This window comes from Rhinatrema bivittatum, chromosome 8 (genome assembly GCF_901001135.1).
Source record: "Rhinatrema bivittatum chromosome 8, aRhiBiv1.1, whole genome shotgun sequence".
In the NCBI taxonomy this organism is placed as follows: domain Eukaryota; kingdom Metazoa; phylum Chordata; class Amphibia; order Gymnophiona; family Rhinatrematidae; genus Rhinatrema; species Rhinatrema bivittatum.
Genome location: NC_042622.1, coordinates 126592614 through 126609128, shown reverse-complemented (window position 1 = coordinate 126609128; position 16515 = coordinate 126592614). Strand labels below are relative to the sequence as shown.

Sequence of the window (16515 nt, the reverse complement as noted above, 5' to 3'; positions counted from 1 at the left end):
GCAGATTTGCAGCAAAGCCTAAACAGTTTCTGTTTCTTATATTCTTTTTAGTAATACACTCTACGTTTCATAATAAATTGGTGACACTGATGAAGGTTAACAAGTCCCTGCCAAAAAAAAAACGTTGTGGTCTGATTTCCTACGTGAATATAAAGGTCAGCAACAAGTTGTAGGTGATAACCTTTTATTGGACTAGCTTAATCAATTTTTAAACTGCCCGTGGGGCTTGCAAGACTGCAAGCAGATTTTCAAAGGGAAACTCCCTTTGAAAATTCAGACCAGTGGGGGAATGCGGGTACTTTGTGTACACATTCTTTGCACCTTCTTTCCAGCAAGTGCGCATGGGGGATTTCAAACTGAGATTCCCCAGCATACTTTCCCTTCCCCAGCCTAAGCCCATCCCTTTTTTCCTGTGCTAAAAATACACACGCTGTCAGCAGTATGTGTACGTTTACCTGCACTGAGGATGATCAGGCAATTTTCATAAATGCTTGTTAAGCAGGCAAACACCTGTTTACCCAAGTGAAAAGGTTTGAAAATGACCCTCTATGTCATTAGCTCACTCATCGCACCTCATATCTGCTAATCTGATAAAGGGAGAGTAACGGTTCGAAAGCTAGCCACAGATGCATTAATCTAGTCCAGAAAATGCTCTCACCTGTAACTTGTTTGTTGCTCTTTATGACTACATAGAAATGATTATGAAAATGTACAAAGGAGTAAAAGTTAAAGAATTGGGAGGGCAGATGAATTTGTCTCGGTCACGGAAGAGTGGCAGAGCTGGGATTTAAACCTCTGTGGTCTCAGTTAGGTTTGAATTAATTATGTGGAAAAGAGAAATGTGTGTAAATTATACATTTAAACTTTTTCCTGAGTTGTGAACAGCTTATTTTTTTCAAATGGCAGCCATACAAATCAAGAAGAGATGTCCAAGTTTCAATGTTGTGAATCCTGTTTCTAGGGAAGCCCTGCTCATAAAGCCACTGTAACTTTTAACAGAAGATCCCACATGAGCTCATTTGTTTTGATAAACATCTATTTTTTGAAATGTCCTCTTAAAGCCCCATTTTACATGCACACATTGTCTAGTGTGTACTATATAGCCAAAAGTATACAAGAGTCGCATTGTGCATTAATTGTTACATTTCTGTAATATGCTAATGCTTGAAGTCCTTGCCCGGCTCCATGCCCACCTCAGAGACTGTCACACTTTTATTGATTGTGCTTTGTAAAGTGCTTTGGGGTGCTCATTGGATGGAAAGCTCCATGCTAGTGCATAAGTATTATTATTGTTTTGTAACTGTAAGTCATCTGAAATCCAATTCCATCCTGTCTCTCTGGGAGCAGAAGCAGAAACCTGCATGAGCTCATTCCTTTGTAATGATGCCAGCTACCAGTCACATATCAGAACAGGAGACCTACTCATTCCTTTAAGTGGAAATTGGAAATCAGATCTTAATAAACATGCCAGGGCACTTTATCTGAGCATGACTTTTATTCGTCTGGGACTTTGCAGTAAGGAGCCTTGAGGATAAATCTGGTTAGTCACTCAGCATTTGCAGTCTTCCTTTCCAAAGCTAACAGTTTAACATGAAATGCGCATGAACCTCTTGCCCCACCAAGTGCTTGGTAGGTGGGCCATAACATTTGTAAGCCTTTCTCTGAGGGGTGTCTGTTTCTTTAGTTTCTTAGTTTTGAAGATTTTGTTATTAATTTTATTTATTATGATCTTCATTAGTGAGATGACATAAGGAAATCCTTTGCCCATTATTTTTGTATCTGCAGAATACAAAGCTGGTTAGTCTAGTGTGAGCAGTGCTAGGTGAAAGTGATATAGGAACTGAAACTAAAAAGCGACAGATAATTAAAAAAAAAACATAAGGGGATGGGGTCTTTACAGAAATAATATAGAGCAGAGTCAGAGTTAAAGAAAAAACACATGCTATGCCTAGATTCTTTATTATAACTGTTTTTTTTAAAGATAAATATTCGCACTAAGAATTCAATAATAAAGTTAATTTTATGTGTCTTAAAACTGGAGTTCTTAATCCGATCCTTGGGATATACCAAGCCAGTCAGGTTTCAGGATATCTGCAATGAATATTCATGAGATAAATTTCCATGCTTTGCCTCCATTATATGCAAATCTATCTCATCCATATTACGAACATAAGAACTTGCCATATTAGGTCAGACCAAGGGACCATTAAACCCAATATCATGTTTTCAATTGTAGCCAATCCAGCTGACAAGTACCTGGCAAGATTGAAAACAATAAATAGGTCCCATGCTGCTCTCACACAGTGATAAGTAGTGGCTATTATCTTAAGCTTACTTTGTTAATAACAGTTTGACATCTCCTCCAGGAATTTGTCCAAACCTTTTTTAAACCCTGCTACGCTAACTGCCTTAACCGCATCCACTGGTAATTAATTCCAGAGTTTAACTGTGCATTGAGTGAAAAAGAATTTTCTCTGATTTTGTTTTCAATGTGCCATTTACTAACTTCATGGAGTTCCCCCATAAATAATGATGTACATTTACCCGTTCTATCCCAGTTATGATTTTATAGACTTCTTATATCCCCCCTCAGCCATTTCTTCTCCAATTGAATAGAACCAGCCTCTTTAGCCTTTCCTCATAGGGGAACCATTGCATCCCCTTTATCATTTTGGTTGCCCTTCTCTATACCTTTTCTAAAGCAATTATATCTTTTTTGAGTTGCAGCAACCAGAACTGCACACTAGGGAAGTGAATCGTGCTTCTGATGATTGAAAATATCGTACGATATTTTCAAAGTCGTCAGAAATCGGGGGCTCCCCGAAACCGATAGGAAAACCCCACGAAATTGTTCGTGGGGTTCTCTTATTGTTTTGGGGGAGGGCGGGAAAAATGGCATACCAAAACAATCCTAAACCCACCCTGACCCTTTAAAACTGATCCCTTAGCTTCCCCCACCATCCCAAACCCCCCCCCCCAAACCTTTTTACAAGTACCTGGTGGTCCAGTGGGAGTCCTGGGAGCGATCTTCTGCTCTCGGGCCATTGGCTGCCACTAATCAAAATGGCGTCGATGGCCCTTTGCCCTTACCATGTGTTAGAGTACCTGTGCCATTGGCCGGCCCCTGTCACATGGTAGGAGTAATGGATGGCCGGCGCCATTTTTAAAAATGGCACGGGCTATCCAGTTTCCTCATTTTATCAGTCTCCCATTTGAAAATATAAGGCTAGAGTTGTAGATTTATTTAATGTCCTTCCAGTCATTAAGTCAAATTTGATTGCACTATGATTGCTTTTGCTGAGCAGTTCCACCACCGTTATCTCTTGCACAAAATACTGCATTCCACTAAAAATTAGATCTAAAGTGGATCCCCCTTTCATCAGTTCCTGCACTAGCTGCTCCATTTATTTCATCTTCCAACTTTACCTCCCTAGCATGTCCTGATGTTACATATACTAGTTAATATTAGGGTAATTGAAATCTCCAATTATTTATTAGCTTCCCTAATCTCTATTAGGATTTTATTGTCCGTCTCTTCATTTTGGCCAGGTGGATGGTAGTATACCCCTACTGCTATAGTCTTCCACATCACACATGGAATTTCTACTCATAAGGATTCAACTGTGCATTTAGTCTCCTGCAAGATCTTTATCTTGTTGAACTCTATGCCATCCCTAACATAAAGTGCCACCCCCCCCCCCCCAACCAGGTTGATCTACCCTATCATTGCGAAACAATTTGAATCCTTATATAACAATATGCCATTGGTTATCCTCCTTCCACCAGGGCTCTGAGATGCCAATTATGTCTACCTCTTCATTCAGTGCTATACATTCTAACTCTCCCATTTTACTTTTTAGTCTTCTGGAATTAGCATACAGACATTTCAAATTATGTTTTTATTGGTATTAACAATCTCCTTATCACTTGACAGGGGTATTTTGGAATCTTTTAACACAAGTGATTCTTTACTTAGGCACATGGGGCCAGATATTCGTACCTACGCGTGGGCGTAGATTTGTGCGCGCAACCCGGCCCGCACAAATCTACGCCCAATTTTATAACATGCGTGCGCAGCCTTGCGCATGTTATAAAATCCATGGTTGGCGCACGCAAGGGGCTGCACACTTGTGCACCTTGCGCGTGCCGAGCCCTAGGGGAGCCCCGATGGCTTTCCCCATTCCATTCTGAGGCCACTCTGAAATCGAAGCGGCCTCAGAGGGAACTTTCCTTCCGCCCTCCCCACCTTCCCCTCCCTTCCCCTATCTAACCTGCCCCCCAGCCCTACCTAAATCCTCCCCCCTACCTTTTTTTTTTAAATTTACACCTGCCTCTGGGCAGGCGTAGGTTGTGTGCGCTGGCCAAATGCCGGCGCGTGATCCCCGGGCCCAGCAACAGTAGCCTCTGGCCATGCCCACACCCCGGACCGCCCAACCGCCTACTTTTTCAAGCCCTGGGACTTACATGCATCCCGAGGCTTGCGCGCGTCGCAGGGCCTATGCAAAATAGGCTTGGTGCGCACAGGAGAGGGTTTTCAGGGTTATGTGCGTAACCCTTTTAAAATCCACCCCATGGGTTTCACTTGCTTTTATTGGAACCTATCAGGATGCCCTAACTCCCCCTACTGTTTTGGTATCCTTTGAAGATACTTCCCTCCAAACCATGCTCTGCTGAGCTCATGCATCAGCTTATCCCATGTTCTAGTTTAAAAGCTGCTCTATTTCCTTTTTGATGGTTAGCACTAGCAGCCTGGTTCCACCCTGGTTAAGGTGGAGCCCATCCCTTCAGAATATGCTCCCTCTTCCTCAAAATGTTCCCAGTTCCTAATAAAAGTAAAGTCCTCTTCCATGCAGTATTGTCTTATCCACGCATTGAAACTCCGGAGCGCTGCCTGCCTCCTGAGTCCTGTGTGTGGAATGGGGAGCATTTCAGAGAAAGCTACCCTGGAGGTTGTGGATTTCAACTTTCTTCCTAAGAGCCTAAATTTGCTTCTAGAACCTTCCTCCTACACTCCTATGTTGTTGGTTTCCACTTGGACCATGATAGCTGACTCCTACCCTGCACTGTCTAAAATCTTATCTAGGTGATATGTGAGGTCCTCCACCTTTGTACTAGGCAGGCAAATTACCAGGTGATCCTCATGTCCAACAACGACCCAACTTCTATATTCCTAATAATCAAATCACCAACTATGATGGCTGACCTAATCCTTCCTTCCTAGGCTTTAGCCTTTGGAGACTCATCCTTGTTGCAAGAGGATAATACACTACCTGCAGAGCAAGGGCTTGCTTCAGGATCACTTCCTGCTATACCAGGGTAATATTGTCTGACCAGGTGACCTTGTTCCTCCAAATCAGAGCAGAGGCTGCCAGACTGGAATTGGTTGGCTACTTTATCCCTAAAAGTCTCTATATACCTCTCTACCTCAGCTCCTTCAGATCTGCCACTCTAACCAGAGATCAGACCCATTCTCTGAGAGCCAGGAGCTCTTTGCACTGGGTGCTCACATACAACGTCTCACCAACTGTTAGATAACATGTGGCACTTGGTGCAAAAGACTCCCCCTCATCTCACTGCTGGACTATCTGCATCTTCATATTATTGAATTCCTAGTTAATTTATGTTGCTGTGGGAGTGGTGATGTGTAAATCAGAGTCCTTTAAATTTATGTGATTGTATTTAATGTTAATTTAGCAATGACCTGTGTCAGAGTTGTGGATCCTTATGTTAGAGTGAGGTTGACACCACCTACTTGGGAGGCCCAGTAGGTCCTCACTGCCAACAGGCAGAAGACAACACAGAGACTTGAGATGGAAATTTGCCTATACCAGCTCCTTTCCTCGTGGTGGATTGAGCCTTTGGGTTTTGGGGGCCGGCAGGTCTTAGGTGAATGTCTATGGTGAGGATGAAGAGAGATTATGTAGTCAGGCTTTAGTCAAGACAGGCAGCAGACAAGGAAAGTCAGGTCAAGCCAGGTGGCAGACAAGGATGGTCAACTCACAGGCTATGGTCAATACTGTGGGTCAGTTGAAGGGACATGGCAAGGTTGGAGCTGGAGAAGGCAGGGTAAGACTGGAGATGAGGAGTCAAGGCAAGGCTGGGCAAGTCTGAGGACGAAGAAGCGAGGCAAGGCTGGATGAGACTGAAGACGTAAAGGCGAGGCAAGGCTGGATGAGGCTGAAGATGAAGAAGCAAGGCAAGGCTGGATGAGGCTGAAGACAAAGAGGCAAAACACTGAAGTAGCAACTCACAATTCCTAAATGGTAGTTGACCCATTGCTGAGGCAGTGAGGAAGAGGCAGAGAGAAACCTTTATAGGGCTAGGTATGTGATGTCATCTGAGGGCGATGGAGGTTCTTTTCCCTCTGAGGGCCCTTTAAATGTGCCCAAGTTCAGCATGCACGTGCTTAGGGATGCATCAGAAGGCTGCAGGTTGTCTGGCTGCTCATTGGTGGCATCCTGCTGCACTTCAGGGAGACCAGCATTGGGGTGAGTGAGCTGGCTCATGGGCTATCCCACAAACGGGCAAACATAACAGACCTGCAAGGGAACAATTAATCTAATTGATAAGGGCTAGTTCACGCTCTTGTGCTAGATCAATCCCCGGTTGATTTTTATGTGGAAATGACTCTTGTCCTCTTATACGGAAAAGAGTTTATAAATCAAAGAATGAGCTTAGAGGTGCGTGGATGTTGGGGAGGGAAAGAAAGACATTAGAAAAGAAATTACCTCCCTCCCTACTCTTTATCTTTAAATCAGGCACATACACACACATATATACTAAAAGATATTACATACATTTCCTGGCTTTTAATCAAGGAACATGCACACTTGAATTTAGTTTACTCCACAATTTCATCTCTCCCCAAACTTTTTAAGTCCCAATATTCCCAATCTTCTTCAGCCCCCAGCCACATCTTCTCCTCTCAATACTTCCACAGGATTGAAGGTACTAAGCTCTCTGCCTGCAATAGATCTTGAACTTCACAGGCAAATTAGTACTGCCTTTGATGATATACACATTTCAATTAGTTTGCCAAACTCTCTACTGTTGTTCCTGTGTAAAAACTTGACACCTACTCAAATCAATCACCTTTCACTAACACCTTTTCAAAGCAAGTTACCTACTTTTTTGTGGTTTTTATTTTTGAAAGGAAACCAGAGATCTGTGCAAGGTGGGAGGGAGAGGCCTTCAGTTTTCAAAGGGATCCAGCTACTAAGTAAGCTGGATCAAAACCTTTGAAAACTGGACAGCCTAACTGGCAAAGATTATCCCCCTAAATTTCCATAGACAGCTAAATTTAGCCAGACAATTTTTGGGCAAGTCTGGGAGTAGTGTTAGTGTTAGGGCGGGGCCAGAAAGTTAGGCAACAAGCACTAATTTAATTTCCAGCTCTAGCCACTAACTTGGCCAGACAAATCTAGGTGCTGCAGGTGCAGTTCTAAATCTGATCAGTCAAGTTTCTTTCTTCGTAAAAAAAAAAAAAAGAAAAGCACTTGGCAGCCCCATCCCCTATCCCCCACCCTCCCAATATTCTTGAAAAAAATAAGCTGCCCTGTGGGTCCCCATCACCTTCCCCCTCACCCCCTTTTTAAAAATATAAGTGAGCCCCTTGGCAAGCCAAAAAAGGCCAGGAGGGTGGGAAAAGGGATTTCCAGGCCAGCCTTCTATCCTTATTTGGACTGGAGCAGGCAGGGGATCCCAGGGATTTCCCTGTGGCTTTTTTTTTTCATTCTAAGGGAAGAGACCAAGGAGGTGATGGTGTCAGTGATGCACATTTACTTTATTAAAATAATCACTAGGAGAGTGGGGCTAGAGGCAAGAGGGTAAGTGGTTCTGTGAGCAATTTTTTAAAACTGAAATAGTCCCCTGGCTTTTTAACATTTTTTAAGTAGAGGATTTAGCTAGTTAGTGCAGGATTTTCAGCACTAGCTAGGCTAGGTTTAGCTAGGGAATTCGTGTTGTACTAGAATTAGCTTGGCTGGTTAAGTTCAGCTGTATATTTCTTGAGCTTCTGTAATGAGCCAGTTATCTTACCTGCTTATCAGGTTTTTGAATACCTGCCTGGGAAGGTCTAACTTTGGTCCTCGATGGCCACAAACCAGATCGAGTTTCCAGGATATTCCTAATAAATATGCATGAAATAGATTTGTATACAATTCAGGCAGCATGCATCTCTTTCATGTATGTTTTATCCTGAAAGACTAGACTGTTTATGGCCCTCAAGGACTGGTGTTGGACACTCCTAGTCTACAACCAAAAGAGAAACATAAAGAATGTTGCAAGGAAGAAGGAAATGATTCCCACCTCTAGAACTCAGTTTATCTGCTAATACTACCATCTGACTAAGATTCCAGATGTTTAGAATTTGTATTTCTTTACTGCACTGGTAGGTTCCCATTGCATTAGCTACTAGTGCCCTTTAAGAAATACTTGGCAGTGAAACTGGTCAGCTGGTGTCAGTGTGAACTAGATGTTTTACATGATTATTCAATTACTGAATATTATTTTAAACTAGTTTCGTTCTTCTTTTCTTTCCCTTTGCATGTGTATCCATCATGAAGGAGCCGAGTGTGTGCCTTCATGCCTAGATCACAACAGGGAGTCAGTGGTACTGCCCTTGAACATGACGGAGCAACAGCTTCAGCACAGTATGGATCCCCCCCGAGTCAAGGTTAGTCTGATGGTTGTGTTAAAAAATGCTGAACCACTGGGCTGGGTGATGGGGGCCATCCACAAGTTTTGTCCTGCCTAGGTTTCTTATAGAAAAATGTTACAGTGCTCTGGATAGCCCTGCACCAAGAATAGCACAGTCAGGATAAATCTAGAATCCCACATCACTCTGAGGAACTTTATTATTCAAACCACTTTCTTCACCCTGCTGCTTGAACTTGACTTGTAGCCTTCATACTTCCATAGAGTTCTTCTGCCAAGGAAGGGCCACCTTGGGAGAAAGGGGAATCAGTTTTCATTATCTGGGGCTATTTGCACAAATGTGTTTTAATTATAATTAATTACTTCCTGCTCCAAAAACAATATCTTTATCACTATAGCTAAAGGAAAATCTCCCCACTTTTCAGGCCTTAGTTACTGGACCAGGGGGATTCATTACACTTTCACCCCTTTGAACCTGGGAGACCAGGATTCAAATCCTCCTGCTGCCCTTGTGATCTTGGGCAAGTCACTTTATCCTCCATTGCCTCAGGTACAAACTTAGGCCTAGATTCATCATTCCGCTATAAATATAGTGGAATGATGAGCTGAGAAGAAAAAAGGGGCAGGCATCGCAGAGGTGTGTTTTCACCCAATGCGGTGTGGCGCAGCGTGCACTATCGCCCCCATAGCACAACTGTAAATGATAATGTCTAAAACATTATCGCCTGCAGCAGTACCGGAAAAATGTTTTTCCTGACTCTGCCCTAATTCCTCCCCTTTCCCTCATTTAAATTTTAACATTGTGATGTGGTCGCTATCGTGAGCGTTAGGGCATTATCTCATGCAATAAGGCCCTAACACACGCGATATGGCCACATCGCGTTTTAAAGAATGACCCCTTTGATTGTGAGCTACAGTACCTGAATATAATCCGCTTTGAAGTGCCAAAAAGCGGAATATAAAAAAAATAAAAAATAAAATACATAATCAGTGAACTTCTAAGGCTATCTAAAAAGTGATTTCCTTGATTCACAATTTCTTTAATGTGAAATTAAAAATCCATGCTTTTACTCAGAAACTTTTGCCATAAGTTTTAAAACAAAAACATTCATACAATCAGTAAAAAGATTTGAAAACTGACCAGAATCAGTACTTTATTCCCTTCTTCACTGTTGCAATACTTGTAGCTAGGTTAGAGAAGAGATTTAGCTCCCTTTATTCACAATGATGTCCTCATGCATAATAGGATTGATGTATAATAATATGGGGGGTGTGGTGAATTAATGAATTTGCATTATGCATTCATGCCATAATGAATAGTAACTTTGTAAAGGATCTATTCTTGGACTTATGTATACAGACTCTGACTCTTCCATATCGTCTAAAAACTTTTTAGAAGTTTCATGTCTGCGTTATATGTACGGTTAAATGGGGGTAAAAGAGGTGCTTCAAAAGCATGTATACTTCTTCTTGCATTGCTCTCTTCTGAGGTGAACATTTTTCCTCATCTCTGCTTTTTACCATGTTTTCGGAATTGACACCCTCTCCTGCTGTGAGAAGGGAATCCCTAAATTGCTAGGTTGCATTTCCAGTAATCTCCAAGTTTTGTAACAGTTGTGTCCATGCATTTAACCAGTAGGGTTGCTACCTCTGGAACTAACAAACAATATATTTCTCAAACTGGTGAGTCCCTAATAATTCAATGTTCTCTAACATTTATTTACCACAATAAAGTAATTCTGATACTTGAAAAAAGTTATATTATTAGAATCTATGAATTAATTAGGAGGGTATCTTGGGTTCAGTCATATAAGGTGTACTTTAAAACTGGAAGAGTTTTGCGTCCCTAGTGCTCAAATGCATCTAGTACCCAGAAGATGTGGCTGCTGCCCACAATTGCAACGGGCACGCAATATGTGCATCCGTTTTATTTTGCTTCAGGTCGATTTCACCCAACATACATGTACAATATACACGCACAAAAGGAAGAAGTGAAATTGGCCTGGAGCATGTATATTGTCGTGTATATTGTGCGTCCACATTTTTTTTACATCAAACTTTTATTCTTAAATAGCGCAAGCAGTAGTTAAGTATCGCAACGATACTAAGTAGGAGCAACCACAGGGGACAGTATTTCTAATTTGTAATGAGCCCTTTGACTCGCAGATTGACTTAATGCCATCTCCGGGGCTGGATTTGTACTTTGGGCACCCAGCGATTTTCTGCATTGTGTGGTAATAGCTAATAGCCTCATCTACATGGAATTTACACATGATGAGCACTATTGGCTACACGTTTATTTGGGCATGCGTTTTCGATGCGCTAATCTCCTTATTGCATTGGGTGCTAGTCTAGCACTTCTAAATCGAGTATCCAACCGTGCACTTTAATGTATCTGGCAGCCTTGTCTTGCTATGGGAGTGCCACTTTTCTAATAAGGGTGAATTGAAAGGCATGTTACTAGATACAGATCAGGTGTAAGGATGCCCTGTTGTTCAACCAACCTTATATGAAAGGAGCCATCATCTCCAATAGTGATAAAGAAATTATCTTCTACCCTGGTCCCGGTTTTATACTACTTGAAGATGGCTGCAATACATGTTTTGATTTAATTCGTAGAGGCAGTTTGATGTTGATTGATGAACCTGCCAGCTGTACCTGGATGTAGACCTTTTTCTTGTGCTTCTGTGTGGATGCACTGCTTCTCAACCAAATCCATATGAAATGACCATCATCTCATAGTATGATAAGGGAATTAATTTTCCAGATCTCAGAGCTTACCATTCTACTCCTTCCAGAGCTAAAATAACCACTGAGCTAGGAAAATGAGGAGTTAACTAAGTGCATTTTATGCTATTCATAGGTCTCTTGAATTAGAAGAAACAAATGAAGAAAAAGTGTGATGGATGCAGCAAGAAGGGAAAGAAAATAAATATTTGAGTTTCATATTTTGCTGCTCTTCAGTTTTCAGTGTGTTTGTGTCTGTTTTCCTTTAATCAGCATGCTGATATCGGAAGAACCTGATACAGAAAACACTTGCTTTTCAAAAGAGCTGAGATCAGTTATTCTGCTGTGTCCCTTGTGTTACAAATGGCTTACTCAGCGCAGTGTCCATTCCAACAGCTACCCCTCCCCCATCCCCTCTGCACCTCATTCTAGTGCCAGCTTTATTAAACAATTAAATGCATCCAGTGCATTGGAAAATGCCCCTGGGGAAGATGCCAATAGAAGGTTAAAATGATCTACCATTCTACAGAGCTTCTCTGTTCTTTCTCAGTCCCTGATTATATTACCAGCCAGACCGGTAGGTCAAGTTGTCAACATCATCTCTTTATGTCGGTATTACAGGAAAAACGTCCCATTGGCTCCCTTTTGGGGCTTTAGTTTTTTGTAAATTGAGTCAAAATCAAACTGGCACTGGAAAGTGCATGGGGTCTTTTCTGGATGTCTGATACCGTACTAAGTATTATACTATCCCTGGAGGGCTCATTAGGCACAGGAATATTCCTTGTAAGGAGAGATAGGAATGATTGTTTCCAGAAATATTACAAAAAGGTGGGATTGGTTTGCCCCCATGATGTTTGGTATTGCACAGCTCCATATTTCTTGGGTACTTAAGAGTCTCACTTCACTAAGCTATAAGTAGGGACCTTCATTTTCGGTTTTTATTGCTCTTTATTTTTCTCGGGAATTTATCAAGATTTATTGTAATAAGAAAAACAGGAGAAAATCAGTTGACAAAATGACTCATTTTTCTGGGTAAATATCAGAGTTTATTCTGGTGGACAGAAGCCAGGATAATAAAACAACATTATCAGATTCTCCCACCCACCCACTCAGTAGCATCCCAATCTCTCTCCACATCTCCTCTCAACCCACTGAGAATCTCCCTCCCTCTCCGCCCATTTCCCCTCTACACACACTGTAACAGCATTCATTCTCATGGGTGGTGGCACCCAGCTTCTTCTCTCCCCCTCGGCAGCATGCTTACTAAGTGTCCCTCGCTCTGCAGCACTGCACGTCTGCTTTCATGCAGGGCCAGAGAGCCTCCGGAAAGTGCTTCTGGAGGACAGGGCCTGCTTGAAATGCATTCATGGCACCAGACAGCAGGCGCTTTGATGTAGGCAGAAGACTTTAGAAAAGGAGTTAGAGAAGACAAAGGAAAGCAGAACATAGAGACTGGAACCAATCTGATTAAGAAAAAAAAATGTCCTGACAACAAAGGTAGAACACTGCATTTTATTTAAAGTTTAGTGAAGGGAATATGTCAGCTTTGGGTATGTGCATCTCTTCTACCTTTTGGATTTTGCAGTACAAGAGGAAAAGTATTTCCTTTTCAGTTGTTCCAATGTTGCATTGCATGAAAAGTCTAGTTTTATGGGGTTTCCAGCTAAGTTTTTGTCTGCATATTTCTAGTTCTAATTTATGGTACATTATTCTGTATTTGGTGAGGGCATTTCTATGTTTACAAGCCGTTAAGCCCGTCACAACGGGCTACATTACATTTTTGTTTTCGGTCCATTTTCGAAAACAGCACCCTCCTACACTTTTTCTCCCTCATTCCCCCTTCCCCTCAGTCACTCACCCCCTTCCCACCCCTCAGTCTTACTCACTCTCTGTCTCCCACTGCCTCCTTCCCCTCACTCTCACCTCCCTCCCCTTCCCTCAGTCACTCCCACCTCTCTCCCCTTCCCTCAGTCACTCCCCACCCTGTCTCAATCCCATCCCATCCCCTCTCCCTCAGCCCTCCTCCACTCCCTTTTTCTCTGCTCCACAACTTCTTACCCTTCCACTTACTCACATCCCTGTCTCTCACCTCTCCCTCATTCTCCCTCTCCCCTCACTCTTCCCCCCCTCTCAGTCCCTCCCCCTCCCTCACTCAGTCCCTCCCTCCCTCAGTCCCTCCCCCTCCCTCCCTCTCCCTCCCTCTCACTCAGTCCCTCCCTCCCACTCAGTCCCTCCCCCTCCCTCCCTCCCTCTCACTCAGTCCCTCCCCCTCCCTCAGTCCCTCCCTCCCACTCAGTCCCTCCCCCTCACTCAATCCCTCCCTCCCCCTCACTCAGTCCCTCTCTCCCCCCCCCACTCAGTCCCTCCCCCTCCCTCCCTCCCTCCCTCTCACTCAGTCCCTCCCCCTCCCTCAGTCCCTCCCTCCCACTCAATCCCTCCCTCCCTCTCACTCAGTCCCTCCCTCCCTCAGTCCCTCCCTCCCACTCAATCCCTCCCTCCCCCTCACTCAATCCCTCCCTCCCTCTCACTCAATCCCTCCCTCCCTCCCTCTCACTCAGTCCGTCCCTCCCTCTCACTCAGTCCCTCCCTCCCTCCCTCTCTCTCTCTCTCCTCCCTCCCTCTCTCTCTCTCCTCCCCCCCTCGCTACTGGCCGCCGCTGCTCCTCGTCGTCGTTCGCTGCCGTCGCTGCTGCCGCCGCCCGACGCCGCCGCTGCCGCCGCCACCCGACACCGCCGCTGCCACCCGACGCCGCCGCTGCCACCCGACGCCGCCATCGCCGCTGCCGCTGCCACCCGACACCGCCATGTTTTTTTTTTTTTTTTACGCTGGCTAAGACCGACGTCCTTGCCCGCACATGCGCAGTAGAGCTGTGCTCTACTACGCATTTGCGGGCCGTCGGTCATGGCCCATTTATAAGGTAGATGACTGAGGTGAGATATTCTGCTAGTGTGTAGTTTCTGTGAGGAATTTATAGCAGGTTGATTGTTCTGTTTTCCTAATTGGAGGTGTATTGCTGTTCTAGGACCTGTTATAGTATTTGTAGGTCTGAATCTCCATACAGACAGCATTGTTACAATGTGTCCTATCAGTTAGTGCTTTTATGGCAGATTTGTTATATAGATTGAGAGTGTGTGATTGCAGGGTTTTGTGTTATTTGCATGTCAATAGGAGGAGTTTAAGGTGCTGTTACTGAGGTAATTTGAATATTTATTAAAAATTTAATATTAAAAGAATGATAACCAATTTTGTGTTTTAATAGCATGTTCTGGGGGGAGCAGTATATGGCCATGAGCCATGAATCTTTTAAGTATCTAGCAATCCCTTTGACTATTGGGGAACACTGGTTGCTTTTTTTGGGCTCTACCCAAGTTTATAAGTTAAGAACATAAGAACATGCCATACTGGGTCAGACCAAGGGTCTATCAAGCCCAGCATTCTGTTTCCAACAGTGGCCAATCCAGGCCATAAGAACCTGGCAAGTATCCGAAAACTAAGTCTATTCCATGTTACTGTTACTAGTAATAGCAGTGGCTATTTTCTAAGTCAACTTAATTAATAACAGGTAATGGACTTCTCTGCCAAGAATGTATCCAATCCTTTTTTAAACACAGCTATACTAACTGCACTAACCACGTCCTCTGGTAACAAATTCCAGAGTTTAATTGTGCATTGAGTGAAAAAGAACTTTCTCCAATTAGTTTTAAATGTGCTACATGCTAACTTCATGGAGTGCCCCCTAGTCTTTCTATTATCTGAAAGAGTAAATAACCGATTCACATCTACCCATTCTAGACCTCTCATGATTTTAAACACCTCTATTATATCCCCCCTCAGCCATCTCTTCTCCAAGCTGAAAAGTCCTAACCTCTTTAGTCTTTCCTCATAGGGGAGCTGTTCCATAAAGATCAGATTTTTGGAACTATATAGGAAAATTGGTTCTTACCTGCTAATTTTCATTTCTGTAATACCACAGATCAGTCTAGACCAGTGGGTTATGCATCCCCACCAGCAGATGGAGTCAGAGAACAAAACTTTGAGGCACTGCTACTTAACCTAGAAAGCCACCTGTAGCCTCTCAGTATTGACCTTTACCCAAGCCAAGATAAATTTAATTACCCCTCAAACAGGTGACAGGGCCAAAAGATTTGAAACCCTCAACAACAGTAAACCTTTCACATCCACAATGAAAAAGATAATCCAAAGAAAGCAGGGATACCGCAGATCCTGCTTAAAAGGAATCTTGTAAAACTCTTCTTCTCACTGACTTCAGAAAAAGTTGGCAGGTCACTTTAGGCTTTCGTAGTCCACAGGGTGGGTCTCTGGACTGATCTGTGGTATTACAGGAACGAAAATTAGCAGGTAAGAACCAATTTTCCTTTCCTGAACATACCCAGATCAATCCAGACCAGTGGGATGTACCCAAGCACCCCTACACTGGGCGGGAACCCGAAAGACCAGCGCGCAGGACACTCTCACCAAAAGACGACTCGTCCTGCGCCTTTACATCCAAATGATAATGCTTGGTGAAAGTATGAATCGAGGACCACACCACAGCCCTACAAATCTCCTGCAGTGACAAGAGCTGGCATTCCACCCAGGATGCAGCTTGAGCCCTTGTAGAGTGGCTCTCAAACCCACAGGAATCTGCTGACCTTTACAAATGTATGCCGAACAAATTGCTTCCCTGAGCCACTGAGAAATGGTAGCCTTAGAGGCCTTGTCCCCTTTCTTTATACCGCTGTATAATAAGAAGAGGTGGTCAGACCGATGAAAGGCATTGGTGACTTCTAAATAGCGTAAAAGAGTCCTGCATACATCCAAAAGTTGCAATTCCCTATCCCTAGGGGAATCTCTCGACCACTCCGGAAAACCCAGCAGATCCACTGTCTGATTGACAAAGGAAGGCACTGTTCGCAACGAAACCCGGTCGCTGCAAATCCGCAAAAATTGATCCCTACAAGACAGGGCCTGAAGCTCCGAAATCCGCCTGGCTTATCAAATGGCCACTAGAAAAACTGCCTTGAGTGTCAAATCCTTTATAGTCGTTTTCTTCAAAGACTCAACGAGGCCCCACGAAGGACGAAATTCAAACTCTAATTCAGACAAATCTTCCTCACTGGAGGACGCAAATGC

General features: G+C 43.5%; 1 protein-coding gene across 1 annotated transcript in view; it reads left to right on the top strand.

Moving 5' to 3' along the window:
- Positions 1-16515, top strand: part of PAPPA (pappalysin 1) — a 611319-nt gene that overhangs the window by 513114 nt on the left and 81690 nt on the right. The window contains exon 19 of the mRNA XM_029613956.1: positions 8565-8674. Coding sequence (XP_029469816.1) covers positions 8565-8674 — 110 coding nt within the window. The remainder of the gene's footprint in view (positions 1-8564; positions 8675-16515) is intronic.